Genomic DNA, 22,211 nt, shown 5'->3' with positions numbered 1-22,211 from the left:
GCTGAGGCGCTGGCACAGGGTGCCCAGAGAAGCTGTGGCTGCCCCATCCCTGGCAGTGTTCAAGGCCAGGTTGGACACAGGGGCTTGGAGCAAGCTGCTCCAGTGGAAGGGGTCCCTGCCCGTGGCAGGGGTTGGAGCTGGAGGAGCTTTAAGGTCTCTTCCCACCCAAACCCATCTGTGGTTCTGTGATAGGATGATACCTTTGATCTTCTTTAAATTGAAGTTTATGTTTCCTCATCTTTGATAGAAGCATCCTCAGGCAGTAAAACTAAGACAGAGAGTAGGACTTTATTACAGTGTAACTAAGCTGATAATGAACTCATTTATTCAGCACAGGTAGTGTCTTCAAAGGGTATTTTGTTTGCTTAGAAAAAACCATAATTCACAGGAGAGATTCCACACCTCTCATCTAAAGACATTTGTGAGCCTCAGAGACCCGTGCCATGAGAGCAGCTAAATTTCAGCTATGGAATTAGGCAAGAGAACATTGTATTTGGGACAGCAGGAGACCTCCTTTGCAATTACTGCTTCTCACAACTTGCCATTTCTCTGAATAGCATTGTCTGCTCTTCACTATCCAGTGGCAATAATTAGAAGTAAGATGGCCTTGAGCAGCTCTGTCCTTGATGAGTACAGGAGTCTGCTAGGGACAAATACATGAGCAATAGAGTTACATAGAAAACTCTCCTAAAATTACAATCCCCAAAGCTTTAAGTGCAAATTTATGTTGAAAACACACAAGCCAAGGGTTTATTGCATAGGGTTCTGTAGCAATGGGATGGAGGCAAGCAAAGCTGGTAAGATAATGGTCTTGGGCTTCTTAAACCAGGCGGGATGCTCATCTGGCAATGTTAGGGCAGCCTTGAGCCTAGCATTGGGAAGCAAAATAAGTTGTATGCTGTGGAGTTTGGTCTGCAGAGGGTTAATGAGGGTGAGGAGCAGAAGGATGAGGATGGAGATGCTCTGTGATGGTGAAGTCCTGCTAAACAGATTGTTTTTTGCTTACCCCTGACTCTCTCAAAACGCAGTGTGATGTTCTGAGGAACAACAGGCTCTGGGGGGAGTGCTGGCATCTCGTCCACACAAAGTTGTTCATTCATCCATTCCTTCCCCTATTTATGCCACATGCCTCTTAGGGTGACAAACACCTCCCTTCCTGCTAGCAAAGCTGGCAAGCGATGAGGAGGCAAAAAACCAGAAGGGTTCACTGGTCTGTCTCCAGGCCACACAAGATCTTCTGTGTGCACAGAACTGAGAGCCCAACCCAGGCTGAACTGAGGCGGTGGCTGCAGGAAAGGCCAAGACTGTTCTCAGACACCCAGGTGGAATGATGGAGAGGCTCTGCTTGGAGAGCAGGATGGCAATGGACCCATCCTGCCGCTGAACAAGCCACACAGATGCAGGGCTGCTCCTCTCAGGGCAGTGTTCTCATGCTCTGCTCTGGTTGCAGGGGTGAAGAACGCGGACGAGGCAGAGCTGAGACAAGTGGCGTCGGAGCCGCTGGAGCTCACCGTGTACAACGTGCTGGACTTCCCGCTGCTGAGCTCGCTGGTTGGCAAACTCACCCGGGTCCTGTGCACCAGGATCAGAGAGAAGAGCAACAGGGAAAACGCAGGTGAAGTGAAACCTCCTCAGTGAGGGCTGAGCTTCCTTCTGCTCTCCATCCACCTCCCTCGCCATCAGGGTTGACCCTTTCCCTCCGTGGGCTGCACCATCCGACTTTTCTCCTCCAGTGCTGATCTCCTTGCTCAGCCCTCTTGCTGCCTGACAGTGGTCCTTGCCACATCAATGTGTTGGAGTTTCTTCTGTGATCCTTGTCTGCTATAAGACCCTATGGGTGCAGTTCTTGCACTCTCAATCCACTGCTGACTCCCCCCTGTCTCTAACACATCACATAGAGATGCTACTTGGTAGATGTTTCCATTCTGATGCTCTTGGCTTAGTTGCCTGCTTTTGGCCTGTGGGCCAATACAAGCAACAGCCATTCCTACTAACAGGGGTCTGGATAACTCTTGGTGGATATAATCACCTAATAACTACCACTCTGGGAATGAGGAGACTTCTTTTCCCTCTTCCGTTATCATATGGTGTGAGAAATATGTTGTAACCATCTCCTTTTCTGAGTTTCTTCCAACAAAGAGGAGGCAGGAAAAGCGAAAGAGCTAATTTGAGAATATGTTAGGGAGTGTGTATGGAGGAAAAGTGGAGGTAGGGAGAGGAGATGCTAAAACATCTAGACACATTTATTTTCTCTACACTCTGAATGATGGATCTCCAAGGCATTTTCAAGTTAAACCCAGACAGCCCATTTCTTTCCTTTGCTGGAAAGCAGCCTGTATGATGAACAAGAGAGTGAAGAACCGCTCCAGATGTTAGCTTAGATCCTCAGGAGGAATGTTGTGTACACGTTTCCATTTCCCTCTGCTCTGAGCTTGGCCTTAGGAGAATGAGAACAGTCTAATTTTCAAGCGTGCTTTTATTTTAATGCTCTGGAGATTCACCTAAACAAATTGATTCATCCTTATTAATTTGTGCTTGTTTGGTATAATCAGACATTTTTCAAAGCGCAGATTAGGCTAAAGCAAAAATGGGCTGCTCAAAAAAATGAAACCAAACTAACTTGTGCTTGTTGATTTTGACCATTTTCATGATTTGTCAACGCTAGGTCATCTTTTGGATGCAGGCAAACGTGCAGACTTGTGTTGGAAAAGTATTCCCAGCACCCAGCAAATGCACAGCCTGTTCTCTATGGAGTAGTTGTGTTCTCTGGATGCCCAGTTGTAAAATATGTGTTTGGAACAGTTCCTATGCTCTACAGGGAAGGAGACACTAACACGGGTTGGAAACCCTCAGTCATATTTATGAGCTGGAAAGTACATTTGGCATGGGAAGTCTGGGCATAAGAAAGTAACTGTGGTTTTAACTCCTAGGCAGCGCTGTGAAAGAGAGCCCTGTGAATTCAGGCCCCCAGCTGAGCCCAACTGACCTTAAAATATCAGCTGTGACCTCCAAGAGCATGCACCTGACGTGGAGTCCTCCTCCGAGACCACCAAAGAACTACCGGGTTGTGTATTATCCCTCTAAGGGTGGCATGTCCCAAGAGGTGAGAGACCTTGCTTTGGACACCTAGGACTGCAGTATCATCCAGGTGGTGCCTGGGAATTTAGGCTTGAGTAGACAAAAAGATGAGGCTGGAGGTGTGGTTCTGGTGGGACACCACCTAAAATGTGGTCAGCTCATAGGATGACCAGACACAAGAGGAAACGGGGTAAATATCTTGCTAGAAATAATGCAAGCTATGACAATGATGGTTTTAATCTCATGAAGTGTTATCCCCTCCTTAAAACATCTGTTTTGGGCCAGAGGACTCAGGTGCACAGAGCTGTCCAAGGATGCTCACCTGTGATAGATAATGACATAGAAAAGCAAATCCAGATTGTTGATGGATTTCCATTCAGAGAGCACTGTTAGAGTCTTGTGAATGGTGTTTGCACAGATCCCAGCCTTAGGGGACAGCAATGCTTATTGCCTCTTAGCTGTCTATTCTGGGGAGATGCTAGCTTACACAAAATACAGAAGGCAACAAGACTACTTGTTTCTGGGTACAGATCTGCTGCAGAGAAGCCATGCTTGCTAGGAAAGGCCATTGCTTTGCTGAAGAGTGGCTAGAACATCCCTTTCCTGACAGCCTTTCTTTCTGCTTTCAGGTGATTTTAGAAGGAGCAGTCTCCTCTTTGCAGCTTTCCAATCTGACCTCGCACACGGAGTATGTGGTGTCAGTGATTCCTGTTTATGATACACTTGTTGGGGATGGGCTGAGAGGCGTCACCTCCACATGTAGGTCGTGAGTAGAGAGAATTATACATGCTGCTGCATGTATAAGTGAACAAAGCTTTTTCCTTGCAGCCACCTCATACTGGAGCCTGACATTGGATTCTTCCCCCTTGCTCAAGTTCAGTTTGTCTACAGCTATCTCCATCTGTAGAGATGTTCAGAACTTGACCAGACAAGTCCCTGAGCAACCTGCTCTTTGAGAAGCAAGTTGGACCAGAGACCTTCAGGGGTCCTTGCAAAGGAGACCACTCATGTGGCAGTAACTCCCCATGCTAGAAATAACCTTGCAACCCCTTGCTGCCTTTTTATCCTTGGGTTAATCCGAGTGAATTAAACCTGTTCTCTGTCAAGTGGCTGCTCCACTGTGTTAGATGGGGATTAGATGTCCACCGGCGGTAGCTGTTGCAAAGCCACGTCTCCTCCGAGGTTTGAGCTGTCACGGACCTCACACTGAAGATATCTTTCTGCCTTGTTTCTCTATCAGTGCCTTTGTCTTCCCCTCGCTCCCTACGCGTCTCTGAGCTGAGCCACAACAGTATGAGACTGAGCTGGAAGGCAGCCCAGGGAGCCACGCAGTACCTGGTGCTCTGCTCCGCAGCCCCTGATGGGGCAGAGGACTATACAACAGAGGTAGGGCTTATGAGAACAGTGACAATATCATGTTTTCTGTCTCTGGGCCGTTCAGTTCTAGCTCTAACCTCTGCGAATTGGTATCATGTGTCACTGTTATTGCCAGCAAAGTCTTTCATGGAAGGGTTGTATTTTCTGGTGTGTCTCAAAGGGGTATACAACGTGAGCGTTTCACGTGGGAAATAAAGGCATAGGAGACAACTGACTGTCTCATGGGGCCCTGGAAACCCAGGCACTGAACTCTCTTCTTTGCAGCCCCAAATGCAATTGCTTTATCCCTGAGGCTGTACATAAATGCCTTTACTGTGCTTATCTTTAGAAGTTAACTGAAAATTCATTAGGGTGGTTTTGGCTGACCTCTAAGAGCAGACCCATGGCACTGCATAAGGATGAAACAACACTTGATGAACGGAAAACCCTTAAAACCCCTTAAGAACCATTTGTCGTGTGTATTTCAATGAATTAGCTGGAATATGTGTAGGCTGAAGATATGAATCCAAAATAACGGGGGGGGGGGGACGGGACATATTGCCTCTTTGACTTGGATTCCCACCCCTGAATGCACATCAATAGGAGCAATCACAGGACGGCTCTCAAAACAGACCAATTAGTGATGGTTTGTTGTTATTAATTTATTAATACTTTTAATTAATTGTGTTTATATTAGAACATTTCTGCAGTTGCTCACTGTGAGAGCTCAATGCTCCAAGGCTATGGGATGTCTGCAAACCCAGCATTAAGATGCTCCCAGGCTCTCATACAACCGTGCTCCGCTGTGTGCAGACTCCTGAGTGTCTCTGGGGAGCGTTTCTAAGCGAGCAGAGAGCAGCAGGAGAGCTGTGGCAGGGCTGTGTCAGCGGCAGGTGGCAGCAACCCGGCTGCAATGGGTCTGCTTGCAGCAGGCAGCTCGGCCTCTTCTCCATGTGTCTGAGCAAAGTGGGATCGCATCCCTCGTGTGCCCCCTTATCCAACCCAGAACGGACAGCAGCGGTTTTGTGTGAGACTTGCATGTCTATGCAAGATCAGGGTAGGAGAATCATAGAATCATAAAATCAGAATAGTTTGGGTTGGAAGGGACCTTCAAAGCTCATCTAGTCCAACTCCCTGCAATGAGCAGGGTCGCCTTCAACTCAGAAGATGTTGCTCAGAATCACATCCAGCCTGGCTTTGACTGGCTCCAGGGATGGTGCATCCACCAACTCTCTGGGCCGCCTGAATATAAGAACCATCCTCATTGTAAATTGTGTATTTTACCACTCTCATTGCAAAAAGTTTCTCCTTATGTCCAGCCTGAATCTTCCCTTCTTTTAGTTTAAAAGGTCATATATCCCTCAATGTGTCCCTTGAGAAAAGGCAGGGCTCTGACCACTGTAGATCACCGACTCAAGTGGTGAAGTCCCAGAGTAGAGAAGTCATAGAATCATAGAATAGTTAGGGTTGGAAAGGACCTTAAGATCATCCAGTTCCAACCCCCCTGCCATGGGCAGGGACACCTCACACTAAACCATCTCACCCAAGGCTTTGTCCAACCTGGCCTTGAATACTGTCAGGGATGGAGCATTCACAACCTCCCTGGGCAACCCATTCCAGTGCCTCAGCACCCTCACAGGAAAGAATTTCCTCCTTAGATCCAATCTAAACTTCCCCTGTTTCAGTTTGAACCCGTTACCCCTTGTCCTGTCACTACAGTCCCTAATGAGGAGTCCCTCCCCAGCATCCCTATAGCTCCCATATACTAAGTCCCTTAGTATAACCTTGTTGCTGTAATGTCTTGGTCTATTGAGGGTATTGGCAAGGTGTCCTAGAGCTGAAGGGTACTCAGACCATCTCTCTGTTAACAGGTGAAGGTGTCCCAGCCGGAGGTCCTGCTGGATGGGCTGTCTCCCAGCACGGAGTACTCCATCGCAGTGTATGCGATGTATGGGGAGGATGCGAGTGATCCAGCCAGCATCCAGGAAACCACCCGTAAGTGCTGCTGCTGCTTCCTGAGTTGTTAATATTAAGGCAGGAAAGATGTGTTAGTGAGTGCTTCCCATATTGTGCATGGGGCTTGTAAACACACTGCCTCTTCCCTGCCTCAAATTGGTCCCTGAGGGGATCTCTAATTACATGGTGAGCTGTAAGGAATGATTTTCCCCTGGTAAAAAAGGACTCCTGAAAAAGCTGTTCCCTGAGGTCTTTGCTGCCTGGGGAGGAAAAGGGAATTACGTGGCTGTGTTTTCACCTAAAGCCCAGGCAGCCTTTCATGACACCCAGAGGCGTGTACAGTAACAACATAAATACAATTCCCTGCATGGTGAGTTAGTCTCTTAATTCAAGGTGGGAACAGCAGTGAGCAGAAGGAGGCAAGCGATAGCATTGCCACTGTGTGGGCTGTGAAACCTCGGAATGCTGTCACTAACTGTTGTTGCAGTGGCCTTGAGTCCTCCCAGGTACCTGAGCTTCTCGGAGCTGAGCCACGCATCCGTTCGGGTCAGCTGGGAGGCTGCATCTCCGGCTGTGAAAGCTCACCACGTCAGCTATGTTTCTAGCAGAGGGAGCAATGCTGCGGAGGTGAGTCCTCATGGGGTTGGTGGAAGGAAAACTGGGAGGTCCCATACTGCCTTGTTCTCCTTCAGCTGCGTGGTTCAGAGAGACTGCATTTTCTGCTGGCAGTGGCTAAACTCTGAAATGGGCACTTCTGATGGTGTAGCACACCATCCGTGTGCTAATCCCTCTGCAGCTCCTCTCCATATCATAGAATGGTTTGGGTTGGAAGGGACCTTTAAAGGTCATTTAGTCCAGCAACCCTGCAATGAGCAGGAACATCTTCAACTACATCAGGATGCTCAGATCCTCACCCAACCCAGCCTCGAATGTTCCCAGGGATGGGACATTTATCATCTCCGTGGGCAACCTGTGCCAGTGCTTCATCACCCTCATCGTCAAAAATTCTTCCTTATATCTAGTTTGAATCTACTCTCTTTCACTTTAAAACTGTTACCCCTTGTCCTATCACAGTAGGCCCTGAAAAGTCTGTGCCCATCTTTGTTATAAGCCTCCTTTAAGTATCAAAAGGCTGCAATAAGGTCTCCCCAGAACCTCCCCTTCTCCAGGCTGAACAAGCCCAACTCTCCCATCCCATTTCATACAATACTCACACAACTCCTCCACCGCAGGTCGAGGTTCCTGGCACTGTGACATCCACTGTCCTGAGTCCTTTGTCCTCCCTCACTCAATACTTCATCAGTGTCAGATCTACGTATGATGAAGGGGACTCCTTTCCCATTACTGGCAATGTTACCACCTGTAAGTAGGGAATGGAAATGCTTTTGGTGTCAGTAAAAGGTGACAAAACTGGCTTGTGTGTGTCTGAACAGGAATGCTCTGAACACCAGTCCCAGCAGGTCATGGCCAAAACCCTTGCACAAAGCCCAAATGACTCTTGTTCTTTGCATGTGGAGTATATCCAACTGTGTTATGTTTAAAACAAGGTGGAAGGACTAAAGGAAGGAAGCAAAGAGTGATGTATCGCTAACCTCTGTGTCCTTGAGAGCCCTCCTCGCCCTCTCCCCTTTACAACATCGGCGTGATAACGTGTCCTCTCCTCAAATGAGATAATCCCTCTTAATTAGGGGTTTAAAAATAATTTATCCCTCTCTGTCCTGATGGCTGCTGTCATATGGGTGTGTGGAAGTGAAAGACACGCTGCTCTCAGACATCTGCCCAGTTGATGTTTTGCTCCCCAACCATCTGCTCCCCACCTTGGCTCTGACAAGGCGCTGTCAGTGCCCGCGCTCCAGCTCCTTTTCCTTCTGCATCCCTCAGTAAAGGTCCCCCCACCACGGGCGCTGAAGGTCACCGAGCTCTCTGGGAACAGCCTCCGACTGCAATGGGAAGCTGTCGCTGCCCCCGATGTGGTTGTCTATCAGATCAAGTGGAGCACGGCCAGTGGAGAGAAGCCTCAGGAGGTATGGACCCACACACAGCACTGGGGAGCCTGGGTTGGCTTTGTGCCTGCTTGATGGCTCTGAACCCGCCTGAGTGACTTTGGGTGGTGTAAAGCTATGCAGGTTATTGCGCTCAAGCAGTTAAACAGCTCATCACCCAGCTGAAGGAGCCTATGGACTAAGACAGGCTCTGTCCCAGGTCTGGCGCTGTTCAGTGGAGCAGTCACCTTGAGTGCTTGGAAGCAGGAGGGACGGGGGGATGGAGCCCTACAGGCTCTTGGAAGATTGCAGAAGTGTTCTGGAAAATCTCAAGGATGAAATTCAATAGGGACAAGCAGAAAGTATTAAGCTTAGGCAGGAATAATTAACTGCAGGTATCCAGGATGCAGAACAAATTGCTAAGAAGCAGTTTGGTAGAAAAAGATCTGGGGTTGCAGAGGATCGCCAGCCCACAATGTCAAGGAGCTATGGAAAAGTCAAAGATGATACTCAAGTGTTTAAACCTGGCTTCTAAGAGAGGAGAACCAACTTCTGCTTTCCTCAGTGCTGGTAAGCACCTTCTGGATACTGGTCCTCAAGAAGGATGAGGTTCAAGTGAGGATCACGCAGAATGACCAGGGACAGAGCTGGTGCAGGGAGGGACGGGATGGACAAGGTGACTTCTTCCATCTCAAGCCCCTATTTTCAGTATGAGTGCAAGCAGAAGTTTAAATACACAAGTCTCATGCAGCGTTTCACACCTGGGCTGGAATAGGGGTGTATTGGGGCTTCTGCCCTCAGCATACCTAAAAGATGGGAACTGAGCAAAGGGATTTCATGCTCTGGGCAGGTTGACTGCCTTGTGTCAGAGCACTGAAGCAGCTGCTGACTACAACTGGGATGCAATGAATGGGTATCTTCTCTGCATTAACCAGGGCTGGAATTTTGCCTTTGCTTTGATGTGTGCATCCCCCAACAGTAGGCTTTGTCCCTGAAGCCCAGTGCTAACTCATTTGTGCCTATGGGTAATGTGTGAGCCAGACACTTGGATGGCATGGACTAGCTTGGGGATGGCTGGGAGCTCGACTGACTCATTTCTTCCCCCGCTGCAGCTCTCCATTGCTGGAAATGTGGCAACTGCTGTCCTGCCAGGCTTGCAGAAGAACACTGACTATAAAATATCCATCTGGGCCTATTACAAAGATGGTGCCAGAAGTGACACCGTTTCTGTGCAGCACAGGACCAGTAAGTAACCAGCGCTTGGTATCCACAGCCTAAGGGTAATAAACAGGGTATAAGACACCTCAGAACCCATCACAGACCGCAGATCTGGTCATCTCCAGCTCTGAAAACCTAAAGCTGAATGTCTGAGAAGAGCTAGACATATTTAGCCTCCTGTCTTAGTGTTCTGAATTGGTCCTGACAAAAGGCTGGGCAAGCACAAGCAGGCTGGTGCCTGTCGCAGGCATCTGACACCCTTGCAATGTGTTTCATGTAGAATACATTGCTTTCCCCTCCTTCCTTCTGCGTAGTGCACTGGTGCAAATGAATTGGCTTTCTGCAGGGCGTTCAGCTGAACGTGTCACTGCGCTGCATGATGAATGTCTCCTGTTAGTCAAATATCATCTCTTAAGGAGGGTGAGGATTTCTCCAGCTACGTCATTGCTGAGCTGTGCTCCATCTGAGGGCACTTACACAAATGAGAGACAATCCTGCAGCAGACACTGCGTTGGAAGCATTATCTAAACCTTGCTTTGTACAGGCAGGATGTGAGGTTAAAAAGTGGCACTCCCAGAGGTCCTCTTAATTAATATTGCCTGTGTAATGGCTTTGTTGGCACTGAATGGAATGCATTTACTGTGAATGGAATGCAATTTATTCAACAGCAGCAGTCCTCTCCCCCTCCATCTCTCAACCTCCTTTGCAGAATAAACCCATTTAGGGTGGTGCTGAGCGGATGAAGTGCAGAATAAATGGCAATCTGGAAATGAGCTCAGGTTTTATTAATAATGAGGAGCAATAGCATTTCTTTACAGAAGGCCACCTCAAGTAAGGACTTAGGAGCTACATACTGATGTAAAAAACAGAAAAGAGGAAGCATCCTACAGGTGTATAATGACAAAGGGACAGTCAGAGCTGTTCAGAGGCTTTAGAAAATGAATGGCTGTTTCAAGCCATGAATTACAAATGACAGAATTGCTCCCTCAGCCCACTGCAAATGACACACGATGGTGCCCTTCCAGGCACATTCGAACAAGCCAGTCCTTGGCTGTGCTGGCACCCCGGTGGGACATGGAAAGCAATTTGACTTCTGCTTGTCAGCTGCTGTCCTTGTTCAGGAACAAGGATGCCTTGGGGATGTCAGACTTTGCCTTGCTGCGTGAAGAAAGCAAAGGGCTCACAGAAATCAGGTTTGAGGATTTCCAACCCTAACTATTCTAAGATGCTATGGGCACCCAATAGAATCAGTGCCACTCCCCAGGGCCAATTTTTGCATCTACAATCAATGCCTTTGATGGTGATTCTTTGGTTTTAATGTTTAAAGGAAAAAGTGCCCACAGGAAAGGAGTAGCACAGGAAAAGGGATGGCTGAGTTTCCAGGTAGCAGTGCTGATCTTGGGCACTTGTGGATGCCAGTGAATTGATTAGGCTTATGCAATGGATGTATGGGAAGATGTGGCACTAGGCAGGACTCTGGGAAGTTCTGGGATAGGGTTATACTTCAAACCTTACTGTTTTGGGCAAAACCTACCATCTTTAGTGTGAAGAACAAAACAGATGTTGGATGGGAACTGCTGGTGAAGCTGGGCTGAGCCACCCTGACTGACTTTGCACTGAAGTGGATTACAAAGAGCTTATGTGCCCCATTCCTCTAGCTAAGCTATGTCAGCAGCAGCTTGAGGCTGATAAATGCCTTCAAGTTTATCCAGCTCCTCAATGAACTCTTCCTAGCACAGCATATATTACAAATAAAAGGGATTGAAATGGGGGAAAGAAGCTTCGACCCATGGTGGCGAGGGGAAAACGTGCCCTATATAACCATTGCAGATGAGTGTTTGATGGAGTGGGATCCAGGGTTTTACCCTTGTTTGACAATGTGCCTGCAATGCTGGTTAGACCCGAGAGCAAGCCAGATTCCTCGTATGGAAGGTTCAAGAGGTAATAGAAGACACAGATGGTGTCCTCTGTGTCAGAGAGGCTTCTATCCTCCTGGGCAGCTTCAGGAGGTGACCTTTCCACAGCTGTCAAATCCATGCCATCAACTTCTGCCAGGCCTGGGGCTTTCCAGAATAAACCCATCTCAGAAGACTTCCCCTAACTTCCCCTTTAAACTTCACTTTGAGTCCTCCCTTACCTCGGCTGAAGGAAACAGCCAGTGCAGCCGGCAGAGATGCAGACGTGTAGCAGGGCACTAATAACAGCGCTGTCGCAGTGATTTTACCTCCCACACTTGTCTTCCTCTCCACTTTACCTTGTGGTGACGCCCAGCAACAGCCCCAGCCTGATTCAGCTGCTAGCAGTCCTTAGCTTAAGGAAAAGTAAGCTCATTTTATACAGAAAAGGGAAGAAGATCGATGAAGATGCAAATGATCTCCGTTCAACCTGTGCCCTCAGGTCACCCTACACTTTGCTGGGTGGGCAGAAGAGCCTTACAGGTAAAACTGCAGTAAGAAATCTCACAGCCTGTGTGTGTGTCCTTGACTGTCTCCAGGGCTCATCCATCATTTTTAGTCTCTTCTGAGTAAAATGATTCTTTTTCTCTGTCTAAGACTTCCATGTTAATTAAAATTGCTCTGGATGCCCTCCTCAAGGCTGTGGGATGAGCAAACTCTTGCGTGCTGGCTGCTCTGGGGCTTCTTTAGCATCACTGTAAAACAGAAAGGAAAATATGCAAAGTATTAGAAATTATGATGGGTTAACTTTGTTGTGTGATCCAGGTTGAACTGGCAATAAAGCTGTTTAGTGTGTCTCCAGATCCTTGATGAAATTTGGTTGCAGTTTGGGTCTTTATGAAAGGTATCCATTAGTTTTGTCTGTTAAAGGAAAAAAAGAAAGAAAAAAGCAAAGGTAAAAGAAAGCAAAAAAGAAAGGGAAAGAAAAGGATCTTTTTGTCATACTTCCAGGACTCTTAGGCTTTGAATGGCTGAATGCTTGAGTTGTACTGTGCTGTACTTGGGCAAAGCGCATCCCTCCAGAATTGGTTTCTCTCTTGCCTGGTCCCCAAGGTGACAGCTTGTGCTCTGAGCATGGGTTAACTGCCCAGCAGAGCACTGAAGTGTTCAGAAATAGGCTTGGAAGCAAGTGCTGCTGGCCCTATACATAGGCGTTGTCACCCGCCTTTAATGCTGTTCATCTTTAATCCCCACTGCAGATTCCCGGAGCCCACCCACCAACCTCTTCATTGACTCCGAGACCCCCACCAGCCTCCAGGTGCACTGGACCCCCCCCGAGGGCCGCATACAGCACTACAGAATCACCTACCACCCTGTGTCTGATGCTGGTGCTCAGCAAACAGTGAGTCTCCACCTCCTTTGTACATGACAGGCACTGGACCACAGGGACAAGGGGACGCTTTCACGCCAGGGGAGCTCTGCTCGCTCCAGTAGGGTTTACCTTCAGGATGGTGGGTTTGCAGGACTACAGCACCAAATCTCTTCCCCTGAATTGCGGATGTGTTGCGTTGTGAAGAGATCCTCCAGGGTGCCTTGTGATTATTTGTGTCCATCAGAGCTGCTAATAACACAGCTTTCCTTCCTCCCTGAACTGGGATGGGGGATTCTTGGAAGCAGAGGAGTAGAGGATAAACCTACTGTCCCTCTGACTTAGGGAGGATAAAATTAACCTTTTAGAACACTGATTTTCTACTCAGGCTAATTACTATGTTATAAGGCACTTTTACTGCATTTGTGTGGGGAATACTGGGGTCTTTATGTAGGGAAATGTTCTTTCCCTGGACATCGCTAGTCCAATGGCAATGCCTAGCCAGGCTTCCAGGACTCCCTACAAGAACCCCTCCATGTAACTCTGGGCTATGAGTAAGAGCTACAAGGGGAAGCCTGCCCACACGTTGGGTTCTTTCTTCACCCCATTGTAGATCATGGCTTCTGGCAAAAGCAGCAGCGTGACCCTGCAGCCGCTGCTGCCTGATCGAGCCTACAGGGTGACCATTTCTGCCATCCACTACACAGGAGAGAGTGAGATCACATCCACAACGGGACGGACAGGTAAGTATATTGGCCACAATGGGCATGTTCCTCATAACCTTCCATCTATTGGTGTTGAGGCAATCCTTATTGGGGCAGCAATGTGTTGCTTGCCCTGAGCTGTGGCCAAGGCTGGGGTTTTGCTCAGCTGGGTAGATGACTAACTTTGAAAAGGGAAAACCCTACCCCAGTCTCTGTACTCTTGTGCATTAGTGGCAATTCCAGCATGACTGGGAAGGGCTGGTAACATCCTGGTCTTGAGCCAGGCATCGCAGTCTTGAGTTTCAAGCTTATGCATGCATTGCTTTCTCTTTCAGCTCCTGTGTTGTCTAAATTCCCTTCAATACGAGGATTCATTCCATCTAAAACAGAGGGTAAATGGTCTCCTATAAAGTCTTGCTTTGGTTTTGTGTTGGGTGTTTTCAGTGGCAAATCACAGCCCGTGGGCTCTGCAGAGGAGGCAGCAGTGGGTATGTCATCTCCTGACAGATGCCTTTGGGGACTGTCCAAGGACAGCCAGAAACCACACAACTGCTTAAAATCAGCCTCACTTCTGATAGCGTTTTTAGAGAGGTTCTGCACAGCTTCACCAAAACGGAGCAAAGGGAATAAGGACCTGGTTTAGGAAAGGTCCCTGTAATGTCCCTTATTAAATTTAATGAGCATATGTTCTCACAGCTGATTGAAAGCAAAGTACAAAATGGATTAGCGAGGAATGTTGAATTAACAGGGTTATAAAAGGTTGTTAAGAAATAAATGTTAGAATACAGACGTTGCAGCAGCACTGGCTTTCCCTGCATATTGGAAATGATTTTAAACAAAACTGATCGAGGGAAGCCAATAGGGAAGAATAAGGCAGATTGGATGGGAAAACTTTAGTTTATACCCAATAGAGAACGCATCAGACTGAGTTTTCAAGTGGCTTAGTGAGGAAATCACAGTGGAAAAGTCCTGTGAACTTTGAAGAAGAAAACAATCCTCCCATAAGGTTGGTGAGTCACCTTGTAGAATTGAATATAGCTGTTTGGCTGGGGCAGCTGAAGAAGCAATAGAAGAGATATTAAATTTTGTGTGTTTTATAAAGTACCTCTTTTCTTGAGGATGTGGAGACAATCTGTAATAACACTGGGAAACTGTTCGATGTGCAGTGAGACTCCAACGTTTATATGTAACCACATTATTGAGATAAATGGTCCGAGGCTGCAGGTGTCTGAATCATCATAGACTCATAGAATGGTTTGCGTTGGAAGGGACCTCCAAGTTCATCCAGTTCCAACCCACGGATGTTTATTATACGCTTAATAATTGCATTTGGCTGGGACGTGGGGAGGAAAGCAAAGAGAACAACAAGGCAGGAGGATTCCCAGCCTTCAAAGCAGGAGTGCAAAGTGCCAGTGATCCTTACCCTCACTCTGATACTCTTCCTCTAAGCTGAGAATTGCCGGATCAAAGAGCTGTGAGCACTCCAAGTGCCTCCAGCCTGGGAAGGAGGTGAGAATTTCCAGGGATACTGGGGCCTAGGCAGGGGTCAGGTGGAGAAAATCAGACCCAAGCAAGAAAGTCACGTACCTGGTAAATGGGCGAGTTTACAGCCTGCTTATATCATGCTGGGGGGATTTCTTTACTTTGTCATGCTTTAATTCCGGGCAGTGCTTCACCTTTGGAAAGCTGGCTTGTTTCTTGAAGGGAAGAGAAAGAGCAGTGCGTAGCTTGCAGGTATAAGTCAGACAATCCTGGATGCAGGACATGGCTCCACAACCAGGGGCTAGTCAAGCTCAAAGATGATTTTTGAGGCTTAAGTTTTAGTAACTGATTTTTAAAATGATTTCTATTGATTTCCTTCAGTGGTTTTATACCAAATTCTAAAGGAATCATGGTGTATAATTATCTATAAAATCATTCATCAGGTTGAATAACAGAGGTCATGGCAACCTGTAAGTCTTTGTGGTTTAACTCCTGGCTTCAGCAGTCCCATAGCCATCAAAGTCATAGGTTTGGGTGCCCTTTCTTTGTTGTATGTCTTGATAATGAAGAACGGCATTGAAACTCCTACAGACTTGGCAATCTCGGGTGCCTTGGGGAGGGTAAGTCACCCTCTTTAATGTTTTTACTCATTTTACAGAAGTTAGGTGTGGACAATGGGAAGCTCTGCTTTTCTGAGGAGGTATGAAATGCCGTTGATTGAAGAATAGCAATAGCAAGGCTATAATGAAACCTCAGTATAATGATCTATAAGATTCTGTTATACTGATGACCTAGAAAACCTTTTATGAAGTAGCCCATCTTGTCGAGTGTCCTTGATTTTCAGGGACATTTCTCCTTCTGCATCAAGCATTCCCTTTGTCTCAGCTCCATCTGGCATCCATGGCCTGGGATTTGCTTCTTAGCAGATAATTGAAAGTAGCATTCGTGCACTGCTTTCTAAAGCACCCCTTTACCTGAGCTTTATAAATGGAGAGTGCTCTTAACCACAGCGCCTCATGTTCCAGCTTCACATCGCAGGCTTTTCTTCTCTGCCTTTGCTTTCTGTCCTGTGGGATCTTAGAGAATTCATCAAGGGAATTTCTGACGTTCAGACTGTAAAACTTTGCCCAAACTCTTTGTGTTTCCCTAAAGAGTTCCAAAGCCAAACTCTCAGGTTAAGACAGACAGTTTTGCTGTGAGCATTTTGAGTTTCAGGTACAACATTCGGAGCTGCAGAAATCTTCCTTTATTTTACACCACCACTAAGGCACACATTGCAGTAGAAGGACTATTAAAAATAATACATTAGTGGTTTGATGTCTGTTTTTAAAGAGGAACTTGCAGAACATGATGCTCCCTTGTGTTTTGTATGGTAAGGTGCCAGGTGAGTCAGCCAAAAGCGACCGTGAAGATGTTTGATGATGAAAGACAGTACTTCTGGTTTTGTGATGGGCAAGCCAAGAAACAACCTTTATGTTTGCATACACATAAATTGTCTCGCCCTCCTCATATGTCTAAAAACAAGGTTAAAGCTCTGAATTAAGCTGTAGAATGGTCTAAGTTTGGCTATGTTTTTCCATTGCTCTACCTAGAGGACCTGTGTTCATTTTGCTTCCATAATCCCTCACTGTCTCCATTTCCCTAACAGTTTTTCCCTTTTATTTCCTTCTCACAGCCTGCCCCACCATCAGCTCAACCAAAGGCTCCATACGAGGTACAGTAGCACGTCAAGCCTCAGTGGTGCTGGGCTGTGAATCTGAAAACACAACCTGGTCTTTGCTTCTGAGAAACATGCAGGAGCTGAGCAAGGGGAGAACTGGGAGGGAATTTCCTAAGGGAAAGGGGAGAAGCTTGGGAAGGGAAATAACATGTCCTTTACCACGTAGAACAACATCCTGCACTAACTGAATAGGTATGCACCAGCTCGTACTCTCAGCTGTTAGAACTTAATGCCAGGGTTTTCACTTCAGGGCTTAAGGAAGCAAAGCTTCAAACAGCTGTTGAAGAGGATTTCAATTCCTAACTCTTGGAGGCTCCTTAAGAAAAACTCTCACCACCATCACCTCTGCATCCTCTTCAGGAAGTTTAAATACCCAAAGGGTACCCAAAGTACTCTTTGGGTTTTAGTACCCAAAGGCCGCACGGGCTTTGCTGGGATAGCAAGTTCCCATTTCTCCTGCCACAACAAATGTTGACAGAGGTGGCAGGAATAGCCCATTTCCTTAGCAGCTCACTGAAACCGTTACATAGCAGATTCACAGTACTATACAATCATACTACAGTATGTTTATAAATGGAAGTTAAGCCTTGTTTTCAGTCTCTACAATCTTTCCTGTATGCCTTACAGGAAGGTACAGTGCCAGCAGCTCCATATCGGAGATAAATGGCTCTCAAGTAGGTCATTTCTTTTGGCAAACTCCCTGGTACTGCTGGAAAAAGCACCCTGAACCAACCCCCAGGCAAAGTAAAACCTCAAGCCAAGAAACTGCAGAGCATTAAAGGGGTGAAGGAATCCAGACTGAAAGCACTGCTTTGAAATGAAGTTGTAGCTTTTCCGTTTGGTAAAGAATGAGCTATCATCCTCATCCCAGCCTGCTGCAAACTCAGATAAACCAGGAGAAAAAGAAAGAATTCCAATTGCAAGATCTTGTCTTGCTGAACAAGAAACTGAAATGAGGAAATGACTCCGAGGTTTAAATGATGAGCTGGAGAGTGAAATGAAGCTGCAGTGAGCCAGGGAGGGACGTCAGAGATGTCAGGCGAGAGTCTCTCTGTGGGCCACAGAAGGCAGGTCACCCCTGGGTGTCTTGTGAAAATAGGGAGAAATGGAAACGTTCATGTATTGAAGTTCTTTCTGATTTTTTCTGGCTTTTACATAGAAGGCATTTCAGAGCAAAATGATTCTCTCTCCCTTCTAGCGATTACTGGACTGGATCCATGCCTTTTGAAGATGATAGTTTTGCATCTGGTTGAAAAGGAGGAATAGTCTGAGTAACGTCTTTCTCATTCTGAGGATTTGCAAATGCAGTTGTGAAAGTCTTTATCTTTCCTCCCAGAGGGGGAGATTACAGCAAATATACACAGAGGGCACAGACACAAACTATTTCCCTTGGCTACCACTTGCGGAGCACACTCCAGATCTCTGTACACAGCCTGGCTTGCTGTGTCACTATGGTGTTTTCTCCTATTGCCCGCTCAGTGCTAGCTAAAGGCTAATTCTACCTGCTCTTCAATTACTAATCACTTATTTTGCTGTTTTCCTTTGTTCCAGGATTTGATATGATGGAAGCTTTTGGCTTAGTAGAGAAGGAATATGCCTCCGTTAAAGGCGTAGCTATGGAGCCATTCATATTCAGTGGCTCCCGTACCTTCACCCTGTTCAGAGACACTCAGCTCACCCTGAGGACCAGGTGGGAGCAGAGTCTGCATTGATGAGAGGGAATAACCACTGACTCCAGTTTGTGATTTGACCCTGTCTGGTTGTGTATGAAGCCTCTCTACAGAGTCCCACGACCTCATTCATTTTAATTGTTATAAACCAGGAATGATGTGACTCCTGACATTCAGGGCTACTTTGATTAAAACCTAATAACTGAGGCACTGGCTCGGTTTAATCTTAGTTAAAGAAGCAAAGCTCCTTAGAGTAAACAGAGTGAGGGAGATTCAGAGAACTCTTTGGTCTAAATCATGGGCAAATCCTTTTGTTTAGCTGGTACGTCTGCCTTGCCAAGGACATTACTCCTTCAGAAACAGAGAGAGGAAGAAGAACCTAGCATTACTTATGAATCAGCCTGGAAAAGATGCTTGATGAGTTGTGTATATGCCCATGCAAATGTCTCCTGTTTCAGATTACAGATGTATTTCAGGCATAACCAATTTGACCTTCCTCGTTGCCTTGCATCCTCTCACTGCTGCTCCTGCCCAGTGTGCTCTGATGGGTTCAGCAGCGGCTATGGAGGAAGCTGGGTTGTGTCAGTAGCTCCTGATGGGCATCACTGCATGGTCCTGAGCTCCAGCACTGAGCCCATGTTCTGCAGCAGGAATGTGGGGACACAGAGGGCACCTTCTGTGGGCTCTGTGCTTACCCCTGAAGGGCACTTACACTGATTTCTGCCAAGGTTTAAAGGTTTACTGCATGATACATGATGATTATTCCTCCTTCTTGAAGAGGGAGACCTGGAGGAGTGTTTTGGAGCCTGTCAGGGGTGTTTTGTAAGCTACCACTGGGCTCTGTTTTCAAAAGCATCAAGGCTGCACTCACTGTGTCTTAGCATTCCCCAAGGCAGCTCTGGCAGTGATGGACTGACACCACTGCTCCACCTGGGTATCCCTCCCAGCATGAGAGGAATGTCCTTGAGGGCTCAGCACAGGCTTCAACAGCCCCAAGAGGATGCCAAAATAGGGACCAGGCTCTCTCCTGGTGTTATCATGTTCATCTTCCAGGGGTGAAGCCTTTCCAGGCCACCCTGCCCAAGAAACACAATGGATGAGCCTCTCTGTAGGATGCTGCCTGTTGGCTTTTGCTGCTATAAGCCACTGATGCTTGGCTTGTCTCATTCCAGTGACATCCACCTCTTTGCCATCCCACCCGAGCACACCATCAGCTTCCTCCTGCGTCTCCTGCCTGAGACCCCCAAGGAGCCTTTTGCCGTGTGGCTAATAACAGATGAGGACTTCCAGCCTCTCCTCGGTGTTAACCTTGACCGTAAGGTTTCTTGTTGAATACGTTCAATTCAGGTATTTGCATGCATTCACTTGGAAACTTCTTATGGTTTTGTTATACAGCAAAAGCTTTTGGGGACGCTTTGTTGTTGCTACCAGCCTTGCATTTTAAATACTGCCTACTGCGATGAAAAGACATGCTTTCATTTTTATTTTACTTGTAACACATTATTTTTCCAAATTTCTTTTCTTTCCCACTGTATAGAAGTAATTCATTATAACATATGAAGTCTTTCACTGTGATTAAGCTTATTTATTTACTATTATTAGTATGTGGGTGAAATAAGTTTCCCTTTTAATTCTAAGCTGTTATTTGTCCTCTTTTCCCTGTAGCCAGTAAGAAATCCTTGACCTATTTCAACCATGACTACAAAGCTGAACTACAGGAAGTCTCCTTCGACCAGCAGGAAGTGAAGAAGATATTCTATGGGAGCTTTCATAAGGTCCTTATCAAGAGAGGGAGGAATGTGGCTCACGATCTCACTCCAGGCTGGGAGTGTTATGCCATCGATGTGAATAGCTCAAAGTGAGGAGTGATTATACAGAGATGCTTTGCATCCAGATTGCTGGGGAACCGGCAACCCTATTTGATATGCTCAAGTTTAGAAGGTTCATCCCATGTTCAAAATATGATTTCCGTATGTTGGTTGCTTCCCTTTCCCCGCAGAAACTCCAAAACTTAGGTCTTAATAATAAGGAAAATTTGAAAAATACATCTTTTTTAGAATTTGGGATTTTGGTGAATAGAATGAAGAATATAGTCTTCAGATAAAGCCGCCTTATCACCCATAACGGGGGGGGTTGGCCATCTGTGTCCTCGAAGCAAAGGTATTCCACCCAAATAAGCAGCAAGCACTTTCTCTCAGTATCTGTAGACAGTTCCATTATTCATCTAGTTCTGAAAACTGAATTATTCAATACTACAGCTCCAGAAAGGCTTCTCCTAAGGAGAGGTGAGGGGAATGTCAGGGAAAAGTGCAGTGCTGCACAGCAGACGTGGCACATATTGAAACTTGTTCCCGAGCCCCCTTGATCTGTCTGCTCATTAAAACCACACCACCAGTACCAGCAGCAGGCAGGAAACAGGGCAGAAGTCATCACTGTCTAGTAAAAGACTCCCTCACCTCCTCATGAAGCTCCAACCCTTCTCTTTCCACCCACCACCCAGGTACATGTGTCCGTGAGCCACTTCAAGATCAAACTGTATCTGGACTGCAAGAAAATAGCCGAGAAACCCATCAACACCATGGGCAGCATCTCCACCGCCGGCTTCATCATGCTGGGAAAAGTGACCAGGACCAGAGGACCCAGGAGTGGGTCCGCACCGGTGAGTCCCCAGTGGTGTTGGAGATGGGGAGGGCTTAGATTTGGAGCTTGGAGCTAAGGTGGGCAGATGGGGAGGAGTGCCATCTCGCATCATTCTGACTCTGAATGCCTCCGAACGCCGCTGTGACGCACGACTGTGTCCTGATCCTGCTGATCTCTGTGATTTTAATGAGCTTGCCAAGCTCATGCATCTCCCCCTTCGCCTCCCACCTCTGTGTGAGAGCTGTGATTGCAGGCAGCAGCATGAGCGTGTCCCCGGAGGTGCCTTCAGCTGGCTGCATCCTCTGGGGATGCGGGAAGCGCAGGTCCTGCACTGGGATGCTGAAGCAGACAGGAGGGTTTGGGAATTGCTTCTGCGAGGGAAGGTTGTGCATGTCAGCCTCCAGTGAGGGCTATCAGGAAAGGCAACAGGGCTGGATGTGCCTCAGTCTACAGCGTGTTTGGGTTTGCTTATCTGTATGTAAATGGTAGGAAAATAATGTCAGAGGCTTTTTTGTCAGCTGCTACTTGAAAAACAACTCAAACCCTCAGTGCCAGCCTGCAGGTATGTCCCTGCTGCATCACACAGCAGGGTCTGCATCGCATTCCATATGAGAGTAAGAATAAGGGAAAGCGTGAAGTCAGTGTCATGCCCTGTGGTAGCCCAGTGCACTGTCCTAAGGGCAAAAGGGTACCCCTTGTTATACAGCAACATGGTATATATAGATCGCATACAGGTATGAGATCACCTGGTAGCCTGTTGTCCTATTTACTCCACAAAAGAGGAGTGTTAAATATGTGCAGAATAAGGGGCAAGTTCATCACTCACAATGTGCTAATGGGGCTGTAGGAAATCCTTCATGACTAATGTGAAGCTTTTACTCCCTGGCTCTGCTTTTAGCTCCAGAAGTCCAGGGGAAAACAGCACATCAGTTATTTACAGCTTCCCTTGCCTCAGAGCAGCTCAGTAAAAACTAGTTTGTCCCATATACCTCCCCAACTGCAAAGAGAGAAGCTGGGATATACTGGGGAAAAACGTGGACACAGGAATTGCCTGTAAGATATGGGGTCAGCTGCATAATAAAGCAGGGGACAGTGGTATCCAAGCACTGTTTACTTATTTCCTAGATAAATCCTATGGCAA

General features: G+C 47.0%; 1 protein-coding gene across 1 annotated transcript in view; it reads left to right on the top strand.

The window, feature by feature from the left end:
- The window catches only part of COL20A1 (collagen type XX alpha 1 chain), a 47,065-nt gene that overhangs the window by 11,743 nt on the left and 13,111 nt on the right, over nucleotides 1–22,211 (top strand). The window contains exons 10-26 of the mRNA XM_061441325.1: nucleotides 1,451–1,615; nucleotides 2,931–3,103; nucleotides 3,708–3,837; nucleotides 4,319–4,464; nucleotides 6,306–6,429; nucleotides 6,878–7,017; nucleotides 7,623–7,752; nucleotides 8,272–8,414; nucleotides 9,485–9,617; nucleotides 12,745–12,887; nucleotides 13,468–13,597; nucleotides 13,894–13,950; nucleotides 16,716–16,754; nucleotides 18,312–18,450; nucleotides 19,603–19,745; nucleotides 20,096–20,205; nucleotides 20,931–21,089. Of these exons, the coding sequence (XP_061297309.1) occupies nucleotides 1,451–1,615; nucleotides 2,931–3,103; nucleotides 3,708–3,837; nucleotides 4,319–4,464; nucleotides 6,306–6,429; nucleotides 6,878–7,017; nucleotides 7,623–7,752; nucleotides 8,272–8,414; nucleotides 9,485–9,617; nucleotides 12,745–12,887; nucleotides 13,468–13,597; nucleotides 13,894–13,950; nucleotides 16,716–16,754; nucleotides 18,312–18,450; nucleotides 19,603–19,745; nucleotides 20,096–20,205; nucleotides 20,931–21,089 (2,204 nt within the window). The remainder of the gene's footprint in view (nucleotides 1–1,450; nucleotides 1,616–2,930; nucleotides 3,104–3,707; nucleotides 3,838–4,318; nucleotides 4,465–6,305; nucleotides 6,430–6,877; nucleotides 7,018–7,622; nucleotides 7,753–8,271; nucleotides 8,415–9,484; nucleotides 9,618–12,744; nucleotides 12,888–13,467; nucleotides 13,598–13,893; nucleotides 13,951–16,715; nucleotides 16,755–18,311; nucleotides 18,451–19,602; nucleotides 19,746–20,095; nucleotides 20,206–20,930; nucleotides 21,090–22,211) is intronic.

The sequence above is a fragment of the Pezoporus flaviventris genome, unplaced genomic scaffold (assembly GCF_033815535.1).
Source record: "Pezoporus flaviventris isolate CSIRO_AGI_PZ_B2104156 unplaced genomic scaffold, CSIRO_AGI_Pfla_v1 ptg000213l, whole genome shotgun sequence".
Classification (NCBI taxonomy): domain Eukaryota; kingdom Metazoa; phylum Chordata; class Aves; order Psittaciformes; family Psittacidae; genus Pezoporus; species Pezoporus flaviventris.
Note: the sequence above shows the minus strand (reverse complement) of the source record. Positions and strands in the feature narration are given on the sequence as shown.